At 46.0% G+C, this 18,924-nt stretch overlaps 1 protein-coding gene across 1 annotated transcript in view; it reads left to right on the plus strand.

The window, feature by feature from the left end:
* Window positions 1-1,149: 1,149 nt before the first annotated feature.
* Window positions 1,150-18,924, plus strand: part of LOC101737377 (Kv channel-interacting protein 1) — a gene marked incomplete at its 5' end in the record, with an annotated part of 171,746 nt that continues 153,971 nt past the window's right edge. The window contains one exon of the mRNA XM_021352202.3: window positions 1,150-1,399. Within this exon, the coding sequence (XP_021207877.3) occupies window positions 1,150-1,399 (250 nt within the window). The remainder of the gene's footprint in view (window positions 1,400-18,924) is intronic.

Consider the following 18,924-nt stretch of genomic DNA (forward strand, 5'->3'; position numbering starts at 1 on the left):
AGAAATGGATTTCATATTGGATGACAACAACAATTCAATAATTTAACGCAGTCTTTCCCAAAGTGTGCGATAACGCCCCCTTATGGGCGCTGCAGGCTTAAAGGGGAGTAGTAAGAGACCCAGAAAAAAAATGGGGCTGTTGTGTAGGCTTGGGATTTGTAATTTCATCTAGGTCTCTTAGACACTGACTGAGCTCTCGGTATAGTAGTTTTTCGGTAGGTGAAAAAATGGGGGCGCTAAAAAATAATTTATTCTCAAAGTGGGCATTAGACAAATTAAGTTTGGGAACCCTATATCTATATCTGCCGTGAAGCAGTAATGCGTTTCGGTTTGAAGGGTGGGGCAGCCGTTGTGACTATACTGAGACCTTAGAACTATATCTCAAGGTGTGTGGCGCATTTACGTTGTAGATGTCTATGGGCTCCAATAACCACTTACCATCCGGTGGGCTGTGAGCTCGTCCACACATCTAAGCAATAAAAAAAATAAACAAAACCCTTATTTAACGGTACGCAGCCGCTTGGCTCTGCCTCTGGCATTGCTGAAGTCCATGGGCGACGGTAACCACTCACCATTAGGTGGGCCGTATGCTAGTGTGCCTACAAGGGTAATAAAAAAAATCCCGTTCCTTTAACCATTACCTACTAATTTTCTTTGTCACCGGCCACTAATAAACTAACAAGTATTGTTTTTTTTTTACAGATTCCGGCTTTCACCTTCCTAACGCTTATTGAAAAACTTTACAAGAAGAGACTAACTTAAAAACTGATGTTTGCTTTTAACTTTTCCCTGAAGAATGCTTCGTTTGCAAATCGACGAAATTCTTAGTTGAATCAGGGAAATTCTCTTCGATTGTTAAAGAAAAAAACAGGCAGCAAAGTGGAGATCTATGAATAACATTAATTATCTACCGACCTCAGACGATTACGGACTATTGAATTATTAAAGATCAACTCGAAAAAGCCATCATCGCGGTGACCGTCGAAGCATTAGAGTTTATCATTCCCTAATTATTCCCATGTTTCACTTGAGAGAATTTCGCCGACCGTTTTAATAAATTAACAGTTACAATGAGAAAGTGAATTGACCCAACAACAGTCAATGGAATATTGTGAACGGTGTGATGTGCGCCATGCATGTGTGTTGTGAACGTATAGTGGTGTGCGTAGTAATGGTGCGGTTTCATTAACGGAGCGGGAGCGTTTTGTGCAAAGCTGGGTACGCAACGCCACGGCGTCTTCGGTGGAGGGACGCGGGGGTGCGGGCGGGACGGCCGAGCCCGCGCCCTCACCCGTACCCGACGCGGAGGCGCCCGCACGCCGTCGTCGCCATCGCCCGCTCTACCGCCGCCTCTTTCACTATGTCCGTACCGCTTGGACCGGCGTCAAGTTTGCACTAGGTAATATCTTCATAATTTTGTTACGTAATAATGATCGCCATCACATCTATCTGAAACATTTACTGCATCATCATAAAAAAACGATCATTTTTTCTTTTCTTTAGAAAGTGATATTAATAAATTACGTCAAAATTAAACCATCTAGATACCTATAAGAATTAATCATCTACCTTAGTAATATAACTGATATTTGTGAAATCTTATTACGAATCAATGCCGCTCGCTTCAAAATACTTGAAGCTAATAAAATTATAACGAAGTATGGTAATTTGTTACACAGCAACTCAGGACGAGTGTTTGAGAGAAAATTACGAGTAACTTCTGAGGCACAGAAACAAAACTAAATTTCGTCAAGGCTAAATTCATCGTTCGGAATATAAGTTTACACTCGAGTGAATATTTTTGTTACATTCGAGATTCGAGCTAACGTTACGTACAATTCATAGCTGTTTAATGTACCAGAATAGAAGAGTTCTCCTCGCTAAGTACTCATGTGGCTCTGGGACTAGGGCATTTCAATGTTACGACCGTCTAAACTATTTCTGCTGCGACAAAATCATGCGTTTCAGCTTAGAGGGTCAATTACTGTCCGGTAGAAACACAGGCAACTGTTACAAATAAGAAATTGTACAGCATTTATTTTCTACGGTTTTTGTGATTCGTAGATATAATTAAAACCAAAAATTTACGGCTTACACAGTCATTCGCGACCACGAAAACTATGAAGTATTCGAAATGTCTGAAATAATATTTAAAAAACGCAATATTAAAGCGTAAATGTAGTTTTAATAATACAAACTACATTCTATGTCTCCGACAGGATGGTAGCATCCACATTATAACGGTTATAGTCCCCAGTAACCACTAACAGCAGCTGTCTCGTGAGCTTGACTTTCCCTTTGGAGCAATAAAAAGTAACTTTACCCCTGCAAATACTTACAACGTTAACTCACTTTAACATACAAATGAAACTCTACATTACTGTAAAGATAAAAGTTAGAATATCAGTTATTCGTTACTTGCATAATTATGATAGAGCTCTCGACTAGTGTAAATCATTATGGTAGATTTGACTGATCACTCTACCCACACATAGACATATATTATTACTGGAAATCAACAAAATCTGCTTATTACACATATATTACATTGTGAACTCTGGCAAAAAATAAAAAGCTGTATTCTGAGGAATAATTCATATACATAAGGCTTATAGAAGGAATATTCGCGAAAGCATACGAAAATTAACGACAACATATTGCTTCAGTTTCGATCTACCACATCCTCATAGTCGTAAAGCTGTTTGTAAAACATTATATAGCGAACTTAACCCATTTCTGAATTCACGTATTAGCTAATAATTCTGAATATAATCGGCTGTTACATTAATACTAATAATTTAGTTGGTAACGATCTGTTAAGGTCTACGGATATTGGTCTATTGGGAAACTCGCTCACAATCATTGTTTCGCATCGGACGTAATTTGTTTTTTATCGACCTCTGGGCCTTTAACGTTCATGGGTTGAATAAAATATGAACGTGTCTTCAAGAAACAACTTAATAAATTCTCGATTTCAACAAATTCTTCAATAGTAAATCATTAGGGAATATTTTTAATGGTATTGGGGCGAATTGTGTTTTTCTTTTTTAATTTAATTTATTAAGTTTTTAACATTGGTTCATCTAACTAGATTAATTTAAATGATAGTAAAAGTAATAAATAAATGCTTCAAACAGTAAATGAGCTTGTAGCCTTATATTATTGTTATAAAGTAGGTACAAGGCGTAATTTTATTACAATCGAAACATTGTTTCCAAATATCTGTTCGAGCATAAATTCAAACTCCTAATTGAGCCAAGTAGAATGCCACGAACGCTACCTAAATATAGGCGCTCCAAACGTGAAACTTAATCGAATTTAATTTCCAAACTTTAATATAACAGTGGAAGCGCCTAAAAACTTCACTGTTCCACTCGTAAGATAACTAAAACCGATAATTTTGTTGGTTCTGTTAAAACTGTGTTCATTTGTTTTCTGGAATGACCCTGACTGATTATTTAGTTCTTCATTAATACAATTGCGGTAATTTTCTTGCGTAATATCGGATAATAACGAATCCAAGTTAAAATGTCCAGAAACCGCACCACTTAAGACAAAGTAGGTCCCTTAGAGCAATAATTTGGAGTTAATGGTTGAAAATGGGCAGCCATTTCGTCTTGGCGTTAGTGGCTCTGCAAAACCTCAGCAACCGTAACGGGCCTGGTTAATTCTCACTCCTCTGTGAAAGGTCCCTGAAGAATTTGATAATTCACAAATTGTTCATTTGTAGATTCCACGACATTCGCATTCAATTCGACGAACTTTCACAATGAAGACATTCCTTTGTTGTTACCAATTTTCTTTTCGAAAATTGAAGCTTTGCTTCTTATTCCGTGAGATTATAATGTTAATCAATAATTCGAAAATGTTGGTATTTTTACAATCATTAATGAACATAGCAGACGGTCTCTGTTGCGTCCCTTTGGTATAGAATTAATTTAAAATGCAAATGATCACCAAACTGGTTGGCAAATGGTTTTCTTTGAGTTGACAATAAACGGTACTATCACACGTTTGTATATTAAGAAACATTACATCAAACAGTCCTAATTTAAATGTTTATTATTAGGTATATATTGGTTATTGTAAATTCATATTGGGTATATATTGACATTTACAACATATTACGATAAAAAATCAGCTTTTTCGTAAAAAAATCCAATTCCACATTCGACACTTGGGTTATAAGTGATAACAATTTGCATTTATGCCCCGATCGCCTTAATATTTACTTTGAGTAAGGACGCCAGGTGTATTTTTTGCTTCAGACATAAGTGAATGAAGCTCTCTGCTCATACTAAGTAGTTACCGGAGCATTTAGATCTGACAATGAGCCAGCCATCTTGAAACATAATGCCGAAATCATAGTGGTTTTGTATAATGACTATTCCATACTTCTATTTCTAATATGCAAAGCATAAATAGCTACTTCGCAACAGAAATAAGCTGGATGGTGCCGTGCGGACTCACATGTTTTCCTACCACCACTACTAGAATTTCCATTATCCTACCCTACCCGTGGTTTTGGGTACGTCAAAAAGGTGAACAGGGTGAGTTCATTCGACCTAAGGGCTGTAGAACCCTCTTTTTTTATTGCTTAGATGGGTGGACGAGCTCACAGTTCACCTGATGTTAAGTGGTTACTGGAGCCCATGGACATCTACAACGTAAAATGCGCCACCCACCTTGAGATATAAGTTCTAAGATCACAATATAGTTACAACGGCTGCCCCACCCTTCAAACCGAAACGCATTACTGCTTCACGGAAAAAATAGGCAGGGCAGTGGTACCTACCCGCGCGGACTCACAAGAGGTCCTACCACCAGTAATTACGCAAATTATAATTTTGCGGGTTTCACTTTTATTACACGATGCTATTCCTTCACCGTGGAAGTCAATCATGAACATTTGTTGAGTATGTAATTCATTAGAAAAATTTGTACTCGTCTGGGATTCGAACACAGGTGCATCGCTCAACGGCCACGACGACTTCTAATCTCTCTCTCTCTCTCTCTCTCCATAAAAATTCAGATTTAAGTCTAAGTTCCCAACATCACCGCTCCTAGCCAGCGCGTCCTTTGCCGTGGTAGAAGATACTTAGATCGACTGGTCTGATTTCTTTGAAGGACTCGCGCCCTCTCAAAGGTCTTACTACCGCTTAGCTCGTACTCTCAAATCGGATACGGTAGTAACTATGCCCCCCCTCGTAGGCCCCTCAGGCCGACTCGCGGCGTTCGATGATGACGAAAAAGCAGAGCTGCTGGCCGATACATTTCAAGCCCAGTGCATGCCCAGCATTCAATCCGCGGACCCTGTTCATGTAGAATTAGTAGACAGTGAGGTAGAACGCAGAGCCTCCTTGCCACCCTTGGACGCGTTACCGCCCGTCACCTCAATGGAAGTTAAAGACCTGATCAAAGACCTACGTCCTCGCAAGGCTCCCGGTTCCGACGGTATATCTAACCGCGTTATTAAACTTTTACCCGTCCAACTCATCGTGATGTTGGCATCTATTTTCAATGCCGCTATGGCTAACTGTATCTTTCCCACGGTGTGGAAAGAAGCGGACGTTATCGGCATACACAAACCCGGTAAACCAAAAAATAATCCGACGAGTTATCGCCCGATTAGCCTCCTCATGTCTCTAGGCAAACTGTATGAGCGTCTGCTCTACAAACGCCTCAGAGACTTCGTCTCATCCAAGGGCATTCTCATCGATGAACAATTCGGATTCCGTGTAAATCACTCATGCGTACAACAGGTGCACCGCCTCACGGAGCACATTCTTGTGGGACTTAATCGACCAAAACCGTTATACACGGGAGCTCTCTTCTTCGACGTCACAAAAGCGTTCGACAAAGTCTGGCACAACGGTTTGATTTTCAAACTATTCAACATGGGCGTGCCGGATAGTCTCGTGCTCATCATACGGGACTTCTTGTCGCACCGCTCTTTTCGATATCGAGTAGAGGAAACCCGCTCCTCCCCGCGACCACTCACGGCTGGAGTGCCACAAGGCTCCGTTCTCTCACCGCTCCTATTTAGTTTATTTATTAATGATATTCCCCGGTCGCCGCCGACCCAGCTAGCCTTATTCGCTGATGACACAACCGTTTACTACTCAAGTAGAAACAAGTCCCTAATCGCGAGTAAACTCCAGAGCGCAGCGTTAGCCCTCGGACAGTGGTTCCGAAAATGGCGCATAGACATCAACCCGGCGAAAAGCACAGCAGTGTTATTTCAAAGGGGAAACTCACCACTTATTTCCTCCCGCATTAGGAGGAGAAATATCACTCCCCCGATCACCCTCTTCGGCCAACCTATACCCTGGGTCAGGAAGGTTAAGTACCTGGGAGTCACCCTGGATGCATCCATGACATTCCGCCCACACATAAAAACAGTCCGCGACCGTGCCGCATTCATTCTCGGCAGACTCTATCCCATGATCTGTAAGCGGAGTAAAATGTCCCTTCGGAACAAGGTGACACTTTACAAAACTTGCATAAGGCCCATCATAACTTACGCGAGTGTGGTGTTCGCTCACGCGGCCCGCCATTTCCGATAGAGGCACCCGTCACGCGCGGACGTGCTCATCGACCACTCGATCGCCCGGCCTTTGTTCGCCCGGCTTTTGTTAGCCCGGCCATTGTTCGCGCGGCCTGTGTTCGTGGTACATCTGCCGACTAAGTGCTCTTCCTGGAAGTTTTTATTTGTTTTGTTTCCTTTTGTTATTTCTGTGTTCGTGGTACATCTGCCGACAAACTGTCTTCCTGGAAGTGTTTAATTGTTTTGTTTCTTTTTGTTATTTCCGTTTTGTTGTGATTTTTCTTTGTCCTGCAGTAATCGTGCCGCATCGCCACCTGTGTTCAATAGAACCGCTCAGGTCCGAGAAGTTGGGGCCTCGCCGCAAGGCGAGTGTTTTCTAAGACCCAGGGTAGCCCCACCTGGGCACGTAGACATCATGGACGCTGTATTTGCGGAATTTCTCCGGCTTCGCTACCCAAAGCTCACTTCCGAGTTTCAGGCCTTCAAGGCCGATCACACTGCGAGCCCTCTCGTGGACTCCACCGAGCTCGCTGCTCCTGCGTCGTCTGTACCTGCGTGCAAAGCTTCTGCATCGAGCACCGCAGCCTCCGTCGTGCCTGCCGTTCCCGCGTCGCCTATACTGGCGAGTAAAACTGCTGCGTCGTCCGCCGTGGTCACCGTTCCAGCAGCGCGATCATCCGCGGCCTCCGTCGCGCCGTCCAAAACACCTACTCGTAGGTCACCAGCGCCCGCCTCCTCGTCCTCCGACTCTGACTCGGAGATGGAGGTCGACCTCGCTCCCGCCTCATCGACGGATGGATTCACCCTGGTGCAAAAGGGTAAGAAGCGTGCCGCGGAGTCTCGAGCTCCCGCGGCCGCTAAAATTAGCAAAGCCGCGAACGCGTCGCGCCCCCGCCCTCAGACTCCCGTTGCGCCTCCAGCCCGTGCCACTCCGTCGCCGCGTCCGGTGGCACAAAATAAAGCCCAGACCCCTCCCCCGGTAATCCTTCAAGAGAAGGCAGCTTGGGAACGAGTTTCCCTGGCCCTTAAGGCCAAAAATATTAATTTTACGAATGCCCGTAACCTCGCGAACGGCATTCAAATTAAGGTTCGAACATCCGACGACCATAGGGCCCTCTCTTCTTACCTCCGTAAGGAGCGTATAAGTTTCCACACATATACGCTCCAGGAGGAGCGCGAACTCCGTGCCGTTATACGTGGCATCCCTAAAGAGTTGGATGCCGAGCTCGTCAAGGCCGACCTTCTCGAACAAGGCCTACCGGTTAACTCCGTACACCGCATGCACACAGGCCGCGGAAGGGAGCCATATAATATGGTTCTCGTCGCCCTCCAGCCTACCCCCGAGGGTAAGCAAATATTCAACATCCGAACGGTCTGTAGCCTTTCCGGAATCGCAGTCGAAACCCCACACAAGAAAGGCACACCTAGCCAGTGCCATAACTGCCAATTATACGGGCATTCTTCCCGTAACTGTCACGCGCGCCCCCGATGCGTCAAGTGCTTAGGCGATCACGCCACGGCCCTATGCACTCGCGATCAAAAAACCGCGATAGAACCGCCTAGCTGCGTCCTGTGTCGAACACAGGGTCACCCCGCAAATTACCGCGGATGCCCCCGAGCCCCTAAAATAGATCGCCGCGTCGCCCGCCAAAACCGCCTCCGAGCTTCCGGCCCAGACATCAAAGCCTCGGCACCCTCTGTGTCGCAGGCTAAGCCAGCGTTCGTTCCGGCGCCGGTGCCCAGTGTCTCGGCCTGGGCGAAACCGCTGCCGTACATGAATACGGCTACAACTCCCTCCTCCGCGATTCGTCCCGCCCCCGCGACTCGTCCCTCTCCCGCGACTTGCCCTCCGACCGCGTCCGACAATCTCGCTTTAGCGATCGACTTCTTTCAGTCGATCAACTTTGAGCGCGTTAACGCTTTGGGCGACGCCATTCGCTCTGCCTCCACTGCACAACACTTTATCGCCGTTGTGCAAGAATACGCCGACGTATACGCGTCATTAAATACGTACGTCCTCCCCTCACTCCGCCGGTAATCAATGGCGTATATAAGTAGAATAAAGCCCCTATCCGTAACGATAGGATTTTTTAACGCTTACGGTCTCGCAAATCAGCGTGATCAGGTTTCTGACTTTTTGCGTGACCATCAAATTGATATCTTTTTAGTGCAGGAGACCCTACTTAAGCCCGCGCGCCGTGACCCTAAAATCGCGAACTATAACATGGTCAGGAACGACAGGCTCTCTGCTCGTGGTGGTGGTACCGTCATTTACTATAGAAGAGCCCTGCATTGCGTCCCACTCGATCCTCCCGCACTCGCTAATATCGAAGCATCAGTGTGCCGAATCTCACTGACGGGACACGCGCCGATCGTTATCGCGTCCGTTTATCTTCCACCGGATAAGATCGTTCTAAGCAGTGATATCGAGGCGCTGTTCGGCATGGGGAGCTCTGTCATTCTGGCGGGCGACCTAAATTGTAAACACATTAGGTGGAACTCACACACCACAACCCCGAATGGCAGGCGGCTTGACGCGTTAGTCGATAATCTCGCCTTCGATATCGTCGCTCCGCTAATCCCGACTCACCCGCTAAATATCGCGCATCGCCCGGATATACTCGACATAGCGTTATTAAAAAACGTAACTCTGCGCTTACACTCGATCGAAGTAGTTTCAGAGTTAGATTCAGACCACCGTCCCGTCGTTATGAAGCTCGGTCGCGCTCCCGATTCCGTTCCCGTCACGAGGACTGTGGTGGATTGGCACACGCTGGGCATCAGCCTGGCTGAATCTGATCCACCATCGCTACCATTTAGCCCGGACTCTACCCCGTCTCCTCAGGATACCGCTGAAGCCATAGACATCTTAACGTCACACATCACCTCGACATTAGATAGGTCATCGAAACAAGTTGTAGCGGAGGACTTCCTTCACCGCTTCAAATTGTCCGACGATATTAGGGAACTCCTTAGAGCTAAGAACGCCTCGATACGCGCCTACGACAGGTATCCTACCGCGGAAAATCGTATTCGAATGCGTGCCCTACAACGCGACGTAAAGTGTCGCATCGCCGAAGTCCGAGATGCCAGATGGTCTGATTTCTTAGAAGGACTCGCGCCCTCCCAAAGGTCTTACTACCGCTTAGCTCGTACTCTCAAATCGGATACGGTTGTAACTATGCCCCCCCTCGTAGGCCCCTCAGGCCGACTCACGGCGTTCGATGATGACGAAAAAGCAGAGCTGCTGGCCGATACATTGCAAACCCAGTGCACGCCCAGCACTCAATCCGTGGACCCTGTGCATGTAGAATTAGTAGACAGTGAGGTAGAACGCAGAGCCTCCTTGCCACCCTCTGATGTGTTACCACCCGTCACCCCGATGGAAGTTAAAGACTTGATCAAAGACCTACGTCCTCGCAAGGCTCCCGGTTCCGACGGTATATCCAACCGCGTTATTAAACTTCTACCCGTCCAACTCATCGTGATGTTGGCATCTATTTTCAATGCCGCTATGGCGAACTGTATCTTTCCCGCGGTGTGGAAAGAAGCGGACGTTATCGGCATACATAAACCCGGTAAACCAAAAAATCATCCGACGAGCTACCGCCCGATTAGCCTCCTCATGTCTCTAGGCAAACTGTATGAGCGTCTGCTCTACAAACGCCTCAGAGACTTCGTCTCATCCAAGGGCATTCTCATCGATGAACAATTCGGATTCCGTACAAATCACTCATGCGTTCAACAGGTGCACCGCCTCACGGAGCACATTCTTGTGGGGCTTAATCGACCAAAACCGTTATACACGGGAGCTCTCTTCTTCGACGTCGCAAAAGCGTTCGACAAAGTCTGGCACAACGGTTTGATTTTCAAACTATTCAACATGGGTGTGCCGGATAGTCTCGTGCTCATCATACGGGACTTCTTGTCGAACCGCTCTTTTCGATATCGAGTCGAGGGAACCCGCTCCTCCCCACGACCTCTCACAGCTGGAGTCCCGCAAGGCTCTGTCCTCTCACCCCTCCTATTTAGCTTATTCGTTAACGATATTCCCCGGTCGCCGCCGACCCATTTAGCTTTATTCGCCGACGACACGACTGTTTACTATTCCAGTAGAAACAAGTCCCTAATCGCGAAGAAGCTTCAGAGCGCAGCCCTAGCCCTAGGACAGTGGTTCCGAAAATGGCGCATAGACATCAACCCAGCGAAAAGTACTGCGGTGCTCTTTCAGAGGGGAAGCTCCACACGGATTTCCTCCCGTATTAGGAGGAGGAATCTCACACCCCCGATTACTCTCTTTAGTCAATCCATACCCTGGGCCAGGAAGGTCAAGTACCTGGGCGTTACCCTGGATGCATCGATGACATTCCGCCCGCATATAAAATCAGTCCGTGACCGTGCCGCGTTTATTCTCGGTAGACTCTACCCCATGATTTGTAAGCGGAGTAAAATGTCCCTTCGGAATAAGGTGACACTTTACAAAACTTGCATAAGGCCCGTCATGACTTACGCGAGTGTGGTGTTCGCTCACGCGGCCCGCACGCACATAGACACCCTTCAATCTCTACAATCCCGCTTTTGCAGGTTAGCCGTCGGAGCTCCGTGGTTCGTGAGGAACGTTGACCTACACGACGACCTGGGCCTCGAATCTATACAGAAATACATGAAGTCAGCGTCGGAACGGTACTTCGATAAGGCTATGCGTCATGATAATCGCCTTATCGTAGCCGCCGCTGACTACTCCCCGAATCCTGATCATGCAGGAGCCAGTCACCGTCGACGCCCTAGACACGTCCTTACGGATCCATCAGATCCAATAACCTTCGCACTAGACGCCTTCAGCTCTAGGAGCAGGCTTAGGGACCTCGGTAACCGTACTCGTCGAACTCGACAAAGAGTTCGCCGTGCAACCTAACCCATGAATCAGCTCGCTGAGTTTCTCGCCGGATCTTCTCAGCGGGTCGCGATTCCGATCCGGTAGTAGATTCATTCGCGAAGCAGCTGCTCTTGAGCTGTTAGGTCTCCTTCGGAGGCGCTCGGGTAGCTGTTAGCAAATCCCACCCCTCCTGGCTGAGCCTTTGCTCGCCCACCTGTCCTGGTGAAACTGGAAAGGCCTCCGGGCCACCAGTAATCCTTCAATCATAAAAAAAAAAAAAAATCACGCGGCCCGCACACACATAGACACCCTCCAATCTCTACAATCCCGCTTTTGCAGGTTAGCCGTCGGGGCTCCGTGGTTCGTGAGGAACGTTGACCTACACGACGACCTGGGCCTTGAATCAATCCAGAAATACATGAAGTCAGCGTCGGAACGGTACTTCGATAAGGCTATGCGTCATGATAATCGCCTTATCGTTGCCGCCGCTGACTACTCACCGAATCCTGATCATGCAGGAGCCAGTCACCGTCGACGCCCTAGACACGTCCTTACGGATCCATCAGATCCAATAACCTTTGCATTAGATGCCTTCAGCTCTAATACTAGGAGCAGGCTTAGGGACCCCAGTAACCGTACTCGTCGAACTCGACAAAGAGGACGACGTGCAACCTAGCCCATGCATCAGCCCGCTGAGTTTCTCGCCGGATCTTCTCAGCGGGTCGCGATTCCGATCCGGTAGTAGATTCATTCGCGAAGCAATTGCTCTTGAGTTGTTAGGTCTCCTTCGGAGGCGCTCGGGCAGCTGTTAGCAAATCCCACCCCTCCTGGCTGAGCCTTTGCTCGCCCACCTGTCCTGGTGAAACTGGAAAGGCCTTCGGGCCACCAGTAATCTCTCAATCATAAAAAAAAAAAAAAAAAACTTAGATCGACTCTCCATAGTTGTCGTTTATAGCTTTCTTCAGGGCTACTGAACCCTGTCACGACAGGGCAGTGCGAATAATTTACAAAAACACTATAAAAAAATAAAAATAAACATCACACGGATATAATTAATGCAATGGTGAATTCAAAACGCTAACAATTATTAACCACAAAAATCTATCATCAAATATCACGTTGACGTCAATAATATTCGTGTACACATTAATTAACTACTATGCACATGTCAGCTCTATTTATAATTAGCTCTACTGAATTGTCTCTTAATAAAGTTTGGCGAGCTACCAATATCATCCATCGGTTAAATATTGCTTCTTTAGCTAAACAGTGAATATAAACTAACAAATCGTTATCTAAAGACCACGTTGATTGATTCACAATAATTATAGTGCAGAATTTCATAAAAGAATGGATAGTTTTGTTTTGAATGTGCTTGTGTGAGCCAAGTTTTCGTTGTGACGTCTCAGCTGCAAATCAAAGCCGACATATAGCTCTAAGTATCACATCTTCGGTAGTGTAAATACGCGTGAAGGATAGTACGGAGTAGATACGAAGCGAGTGCGGTACTGATAATTCATCTGGTTTTTGTGAGTGCGCGGAGTCTTTTTTATATTTATTTTGTGACTTGTTATGGGAAAACGCAATATAAATGGTAAATTGAATAAGTGAGCGTTTGCTTTATGTTTTTTTTTTTTAAACAAAGACGTAGTGCTTATTTAAACAAGCCTTGAGATTACTATCGAAACATCATAGTGATGAAAATCTCGTGCCTATCGCAATACATCTGTATAGACGTATTTAACTAAAAAATCTGCTTTTTTTATCGAAGAATTTATTTAGCGTCCGTTGAGATCACAATAATTAAATGCTCTCAATTTTATCTCAGTACACCTAGTTTTTTTTTTAACTTTCGGTTAACAGTTCAATCGTATTTTCCCAGAATAAGTCAGAAACAACTAAAAAGAAGTCGACCGTGTACCGAACAACAACGGATTCAAAAGACTTCAGAATAAAATCCTATAGTGCCGATAAAACTCTTATAAAATTAAAGCGGAAACAGATGACAAACAATGCAAAAAACAATGATGATAGCAAAACAATTGAAGTTAACGTGAGTGTGGGTAACAAAGTGAAAATTTATAAACCGAGTTTAGTAAAAAACCGGTTAAACAAAAAGAGGGGTAAAAAGAAAAAGGTCCGGTTTTTAGACGTCGAAGAACCGAAAAAGGCTACGTTTCGCGAACGATTCAGTCGATTTTTTCATTTCCTTTGGCAGTGTACGAGGACAACCGTTGCGACAGCTTTACGTAAGTTTGAGTCTATTTATTTTTCTGTTTGGAAAATTAACAGGTTTGGAAAAAGGAAATAGAGTTCATAATTAAATTCAAAAATTCAGTTTTAGTTCAGTTCAAAGTCAGTTTCAGTTTGTCATGAATTATCATGAAGCCTCTAGATATGAAACAAAAGAGGTAGTAGTTTGCCAATGACAGTACATAGTGTGAGCTCGCATGGGTTGATACATCCGATTCTTGTCGCAAAGTCATGCGTGCGTGGTGACATTCGCGTTGTCATGTCTCGCTTAATCATTTACCACCTGATAGATCGTGATCTCATATAACCCAAAAACAAAAAACGGAAAGTTTTAATTACTTACATGTGTTCAATATCATTAAATGAATAATATGAAATTTACTAATTACCTATACAGCTTTTATGGACAACACCATCCACGGATAAACTTCAATTCCATGCTGAATTAATAGGAAATACGCAGAATCGATTAAATCAACTCACCGCCTGACGAATTTGTGTCCATAGACTTTGTAACGATTTTAATTAATTTTCGAACTTCACGACTCTTTTTCATTAATCAAAAGCTACCGAATCCACAAACGTATCCAATTAATTTTTTTAATAATATTTGAAGGGCATTTTTAAAGTGCGCGTATCTGAATCACTAAAATTCCTAACATATTAGTATCCGGTGCGACTGTGATAGGGCTTGAACCCTTTTTTTTTTATTAATTTTTTTTTCGGGTAGAGGGCCGAACCTCCTACGAGGTCCCCGCGCAAAAGGGGCGCGCGGGGTATGTGAGACTCAACGATCTGCATGGTGTTGTGAGCAGACCGCGGGCCCAAGGATTTTAGGACCCACCCACTAAACGACTCCCCTGCACTCTTACACCCGACGTCCGATCCCCTCCGAGGTCAGAACCCGGATGAGGTAGGGGGGCTACCGCGGTCAACACTACAACCAGACGGCGCGGCTCACCCCAAGGACGCCCAGCCGACGGAGCCTTCGAGGCGAATCGAAGGCTCTGAAACGTCGGCCGTCTCGGTACGGCAGCCCGTCGGGCCGCCCAGACGGTGCCGCTGGTGTCCCGGAATACCCCGGTGGACCAGAACCAGCCTGCCGGGTCGGGACGCGATACACCGTCGACCAGTCGCTCTATTCACTCCACGGCAGCGCGCTAGAGTGCTGGTAGCGCGCCGCGCGGCCTCACCCCCTCAGGTCGCCCCTTGACCTTCACCGGGGGGAGGCCGCCACAGGGCTTGAACCCTCTGGTACCGTTTTTTTTTTTTTTTTTTTATTAAGTAAGAGCATACCTAACGTGTGTTCATGGGTATAGAATATCGGAAATATTTCAGAATGAAACCGCCAAAACTTACCAATTTGCGTAATTACTGTTTATAGGATGCATTGATTTAATTATTATATAGGCAGGTAGGTGGACAGGCTGTCTACCCGGTGTTGTGTGGTTACTGAAATCTATAGACATTACAATGAACATTCACACTGCCCATCAACCCAAAAAGGGGGTTCAAGACACGAAGTCTAAATTTCATTATGATGACTGTTCCTACCCTTCAAACCTGAACTACTTTTCGAAAGGATTTTGTAGTGTAGTGGGGTCGCTGGGTATCTTCAGTTCTGAGGTCTACGTTTTTTTATTGCTTAGTTTGTTGAACGAGCTCATGGTCCACCTGATGTTAAGTGGTCACCGGAGTCCATAGACATCTACAACGTAAATGCCGCCACTTACCTTGAGATATGAGTTCTGAGATTTTACAGTACATCGGCTGTCCCACACTTCAAAACGAAACGCATTACTGCTTTACGGCAGAAATAGGCAGAATGGTGGTACCTACCCATGCCGACTCACAAGATGTCCTACCGCCAGTAATTACGCAAATTATAATTTTGCAGGTTTGATTTTTATTACACGATGTTCACCGTGGAGGTCAATTGTGAACATTTGTTAAGTATGTATATATATTATTTTATTAGAAACATCGGACGTCTTATCCTTTAGGACACGACGACTTAAAATATATTTTTATTTGGTGAATATGACTGTTAAGTACATATTTCATTAGAAACACCAATAGGTAACAATACCTGCTGCGGGATTTGAGCACTGGCATTGTCGATTCACGCGATACGTGTAGGTACGCTTGGTCATTTATAACACCAAGCAATCATACATATATTGTCAGGTGCATTGCTTGACGATAAAAATGGGCAGAATGGTGGTAGCCATTCGTGCTGGCTTACTATCACGCTCCCTACTTGAAAACCTCTAGTACTGACAAGTTTTATTCAGAATATGTTTTAAACAAACCTTACTATTTTTGTACGACACGACAATAGAATCTCAGGAAAATAAAGCTAGCAATTTTTTTTTGCTTAGCTGGGTAGATGAACTCACTGCCCACCTGGGATGAAGTGGCTATCGGAACCTTTAGACATCATGACATCAACAACGTAAATGCCGTCACCAGCCTTGAGACATGAGTTCTAAGTGTAATTTGTACAGTACTATGGATGCTCCACCCTTCAAATCGTAACGCAATACTGCTTCACAGCAAAAACAGGCAGGGTAGTGGTACTTACCTGCGCGGTATCATAAGACGCCCTACCATCAGCTATTACGCAAATTGTAATTTTTCCGCGTTTGATATTATTCCTTCACCGTGTTAGTCATTCGTGAACATTAATAACTATTATTTCATTAAAAAAATTGGTACCCGCCCATAGCTTCGAACGCCGACAAAGCTCCATCACTCGATCTACACAGAGCATCTTAGCAACCTAAATTGCAACCTTGAACATAGCTAATCAAACTACTAATAGTTAATGGAAACATTTAACTACTGCATATATATTTTTTGCCGCATTTAAATAATCACTACATAGAATAAAACAAAGTCGCTTTCTCTGTGCCTATATCCCTATATATGCTTAAATCTTTAAAACTACGCAACGGATTTTGATGCGGTTTTTTTAATACATAGAGTGATTAAAGAGGAAGGTTTATATGTATAATTACATCCATTATATAGTCGAGAAATCAATAATAAATTAGAGGTTCCAAATCGAAGCGAGGGCGGTTCGCTAGTTATGTTATAAAAACGTATCTTTTCAATAATGTTTAAATTATTTCCGTGTTAATTTGATTAAATTGAATATAATAACAGAAACGTAAAATATAATAACCGCCGTATGCTATTTTATTTATCATCACGTTTACCAAAAATAAAAACTATCTACTTCTGATACTGAATCTGTGATCAAAGAAATTGAAAAAACTAAAGTTTGAAATATACGTGCAAAAAAAAAACAAAAGCTTTACCGCATCGCTGCATCGGTACTATTGCCATTGTACTTCGTAAATTACTTCACACTCGCCATACCATAGGCTTATAGGGAGATTTCTGAAAACTTTATTTTGCCCTCCGTTTATCAGGCTAACTTCTGACTTCATAAACTAGCTATCTGTGCTACTTTAATTATTAATTTACTTTTATATTATAATCATCATAAAATGTGTTCACATATCTATACTAATATTTATATCTCTACAGTGATTTTACAGATGTTCCGTTATAACTACTGAACCATGCATCCGATTGACTTGAAACTTGGTATTCATGTAGAAAATACATTTTTTTTTTTTTTTTTTGTCAGGAGGAAATCGCCGGACTTCCGCCCTTCACTGGGGATGGAGGGCGGGGCATGTCGGAGTCGAGCCGACTAAAACCTCCTGTCTCTCAACAACCAACGTCCAAACCTCGCATGAGACAAAACTCATGAAAAGGCAAAGGGGGAAAGTGAAGCGTTTAGTGCGGAGCACATCTCTCCCATCACCCTCCCCCTCGGGACGCCGGACTGGCGGTCGTCGGCGCCACGACCACCAGCCCTCTCGGTCGGCAGGCTATCCGAAGCCCGCCTAGATGGCGCCGGTTAGAATGGTCTATCCTACGGAATACCCCGCTGGGTCAGAACCAGCGTGGGTTGAGGATAGCCGGCCTTCCATCACCCGGATGCTCATGCATAAAACGCGTGCAGAGCAGCTTGCACGTCGTCTTCTTAGGCCCCCTTCGCCGGTCCCCAGGCCGACATATGAGGGGACCCGAAACACTTAGAGGGCCAGGGCTTGGGCGATATCCGCCTCCCTGGCCCCCGCTCGACGGCGGCGGGCCTGTGCGTCTCTCACGCGCCCCGCCGCCTCCTTCTGCGAGATGGTGCACTCGCAGAAGTCGAGCATCGCCTTCCACGACTCGTCGTCACCGAGCATCGATGCCACAACACTCGGCAACGACAAGTCGTTTCCTATTTTTGCGACGAGGACACGGCGCCACCCCTCCCATGCGGGGCAGGCGACGAGCGTGTGCTCCGCCGTGTCCAAGTCGCAACCACAATGGTGGCACTCTGCCGTCGGCTCGGCTCCGATCCGGTGCAGGAACTCACCGAAGCAACCATGCCCAGTGAGCACCTGCGTGAGCCGGAAAGTGAGGCGTCCTCTGTCACGATTCACCCAGTTCACAAGAACCGGGCGAATCGCCTCGACGGTCCTACGACCAGCCGAAGGATCGGCCAGCCGTCTGGACCATGACTCCAGCACGGACCGCCGAGATTGGGCCCTCCGCGCTCTGACCACACTTGGGCTGGGACGCGCCACGCCCCGGACACGAAGGTCAGCCCGCCACTGATAGTCAGCAGCGAGCGCCTCCGCCTCCAGGACCCAAGGCGGCGTCCCAGCCAGTACACACGCCGCCTCGAAAGAGATGGTGCGATAACCACGGATGACCCTGACCGCGATGGTGCGTTGCGGCCGTTGCAGCAGCTTCGCTACCCCCACGGCCAGGGACTGGCCCCACACGGGCGCCCCGTATAGGGCCATTGATCGCACCACCCCTGTATAGAGACGGCGCGTCACCTGGTCAGGCCACCCAACATTGGGAAGGAGCCGGCTTAACGCGCCGGCCACCCCCAACAAACGAGGGACCAGATTCTGAAAGTGAGCACGGAAGGTCCAACGACTGTCTAGAATGAGGCCGAGGTACTTCAACTGCACCCCGACCCCGATACGGACGCCTCCAACCACGATATGGGCATCGACAGGTGGCACTCTCCGGGGCCTGTGGAACCACATGGCCTCGGATTTACTGAGCGCCACGTCGAGGCCCAATCTCCTGATTTTGCCGACGACATGCGCCACCCCAGCCGTAGCAAGACGGGCAGACTCAGCAAAACTCCCCCCCCGGGCCACGACCA

This window comes from Bombyx mori, chromosome 23 (assembly GCF_030269925.1).
Source record: "Bombyx mori chromosome 23, ASM3026992v2".
Classification (NCBI taxonomy): domain Eukaryota; kingdom Metazoa; phylum Arthropoda; class Insecta; order Lepidoptera; family Bombycidae; genus Bombyx; species Bombyx mori.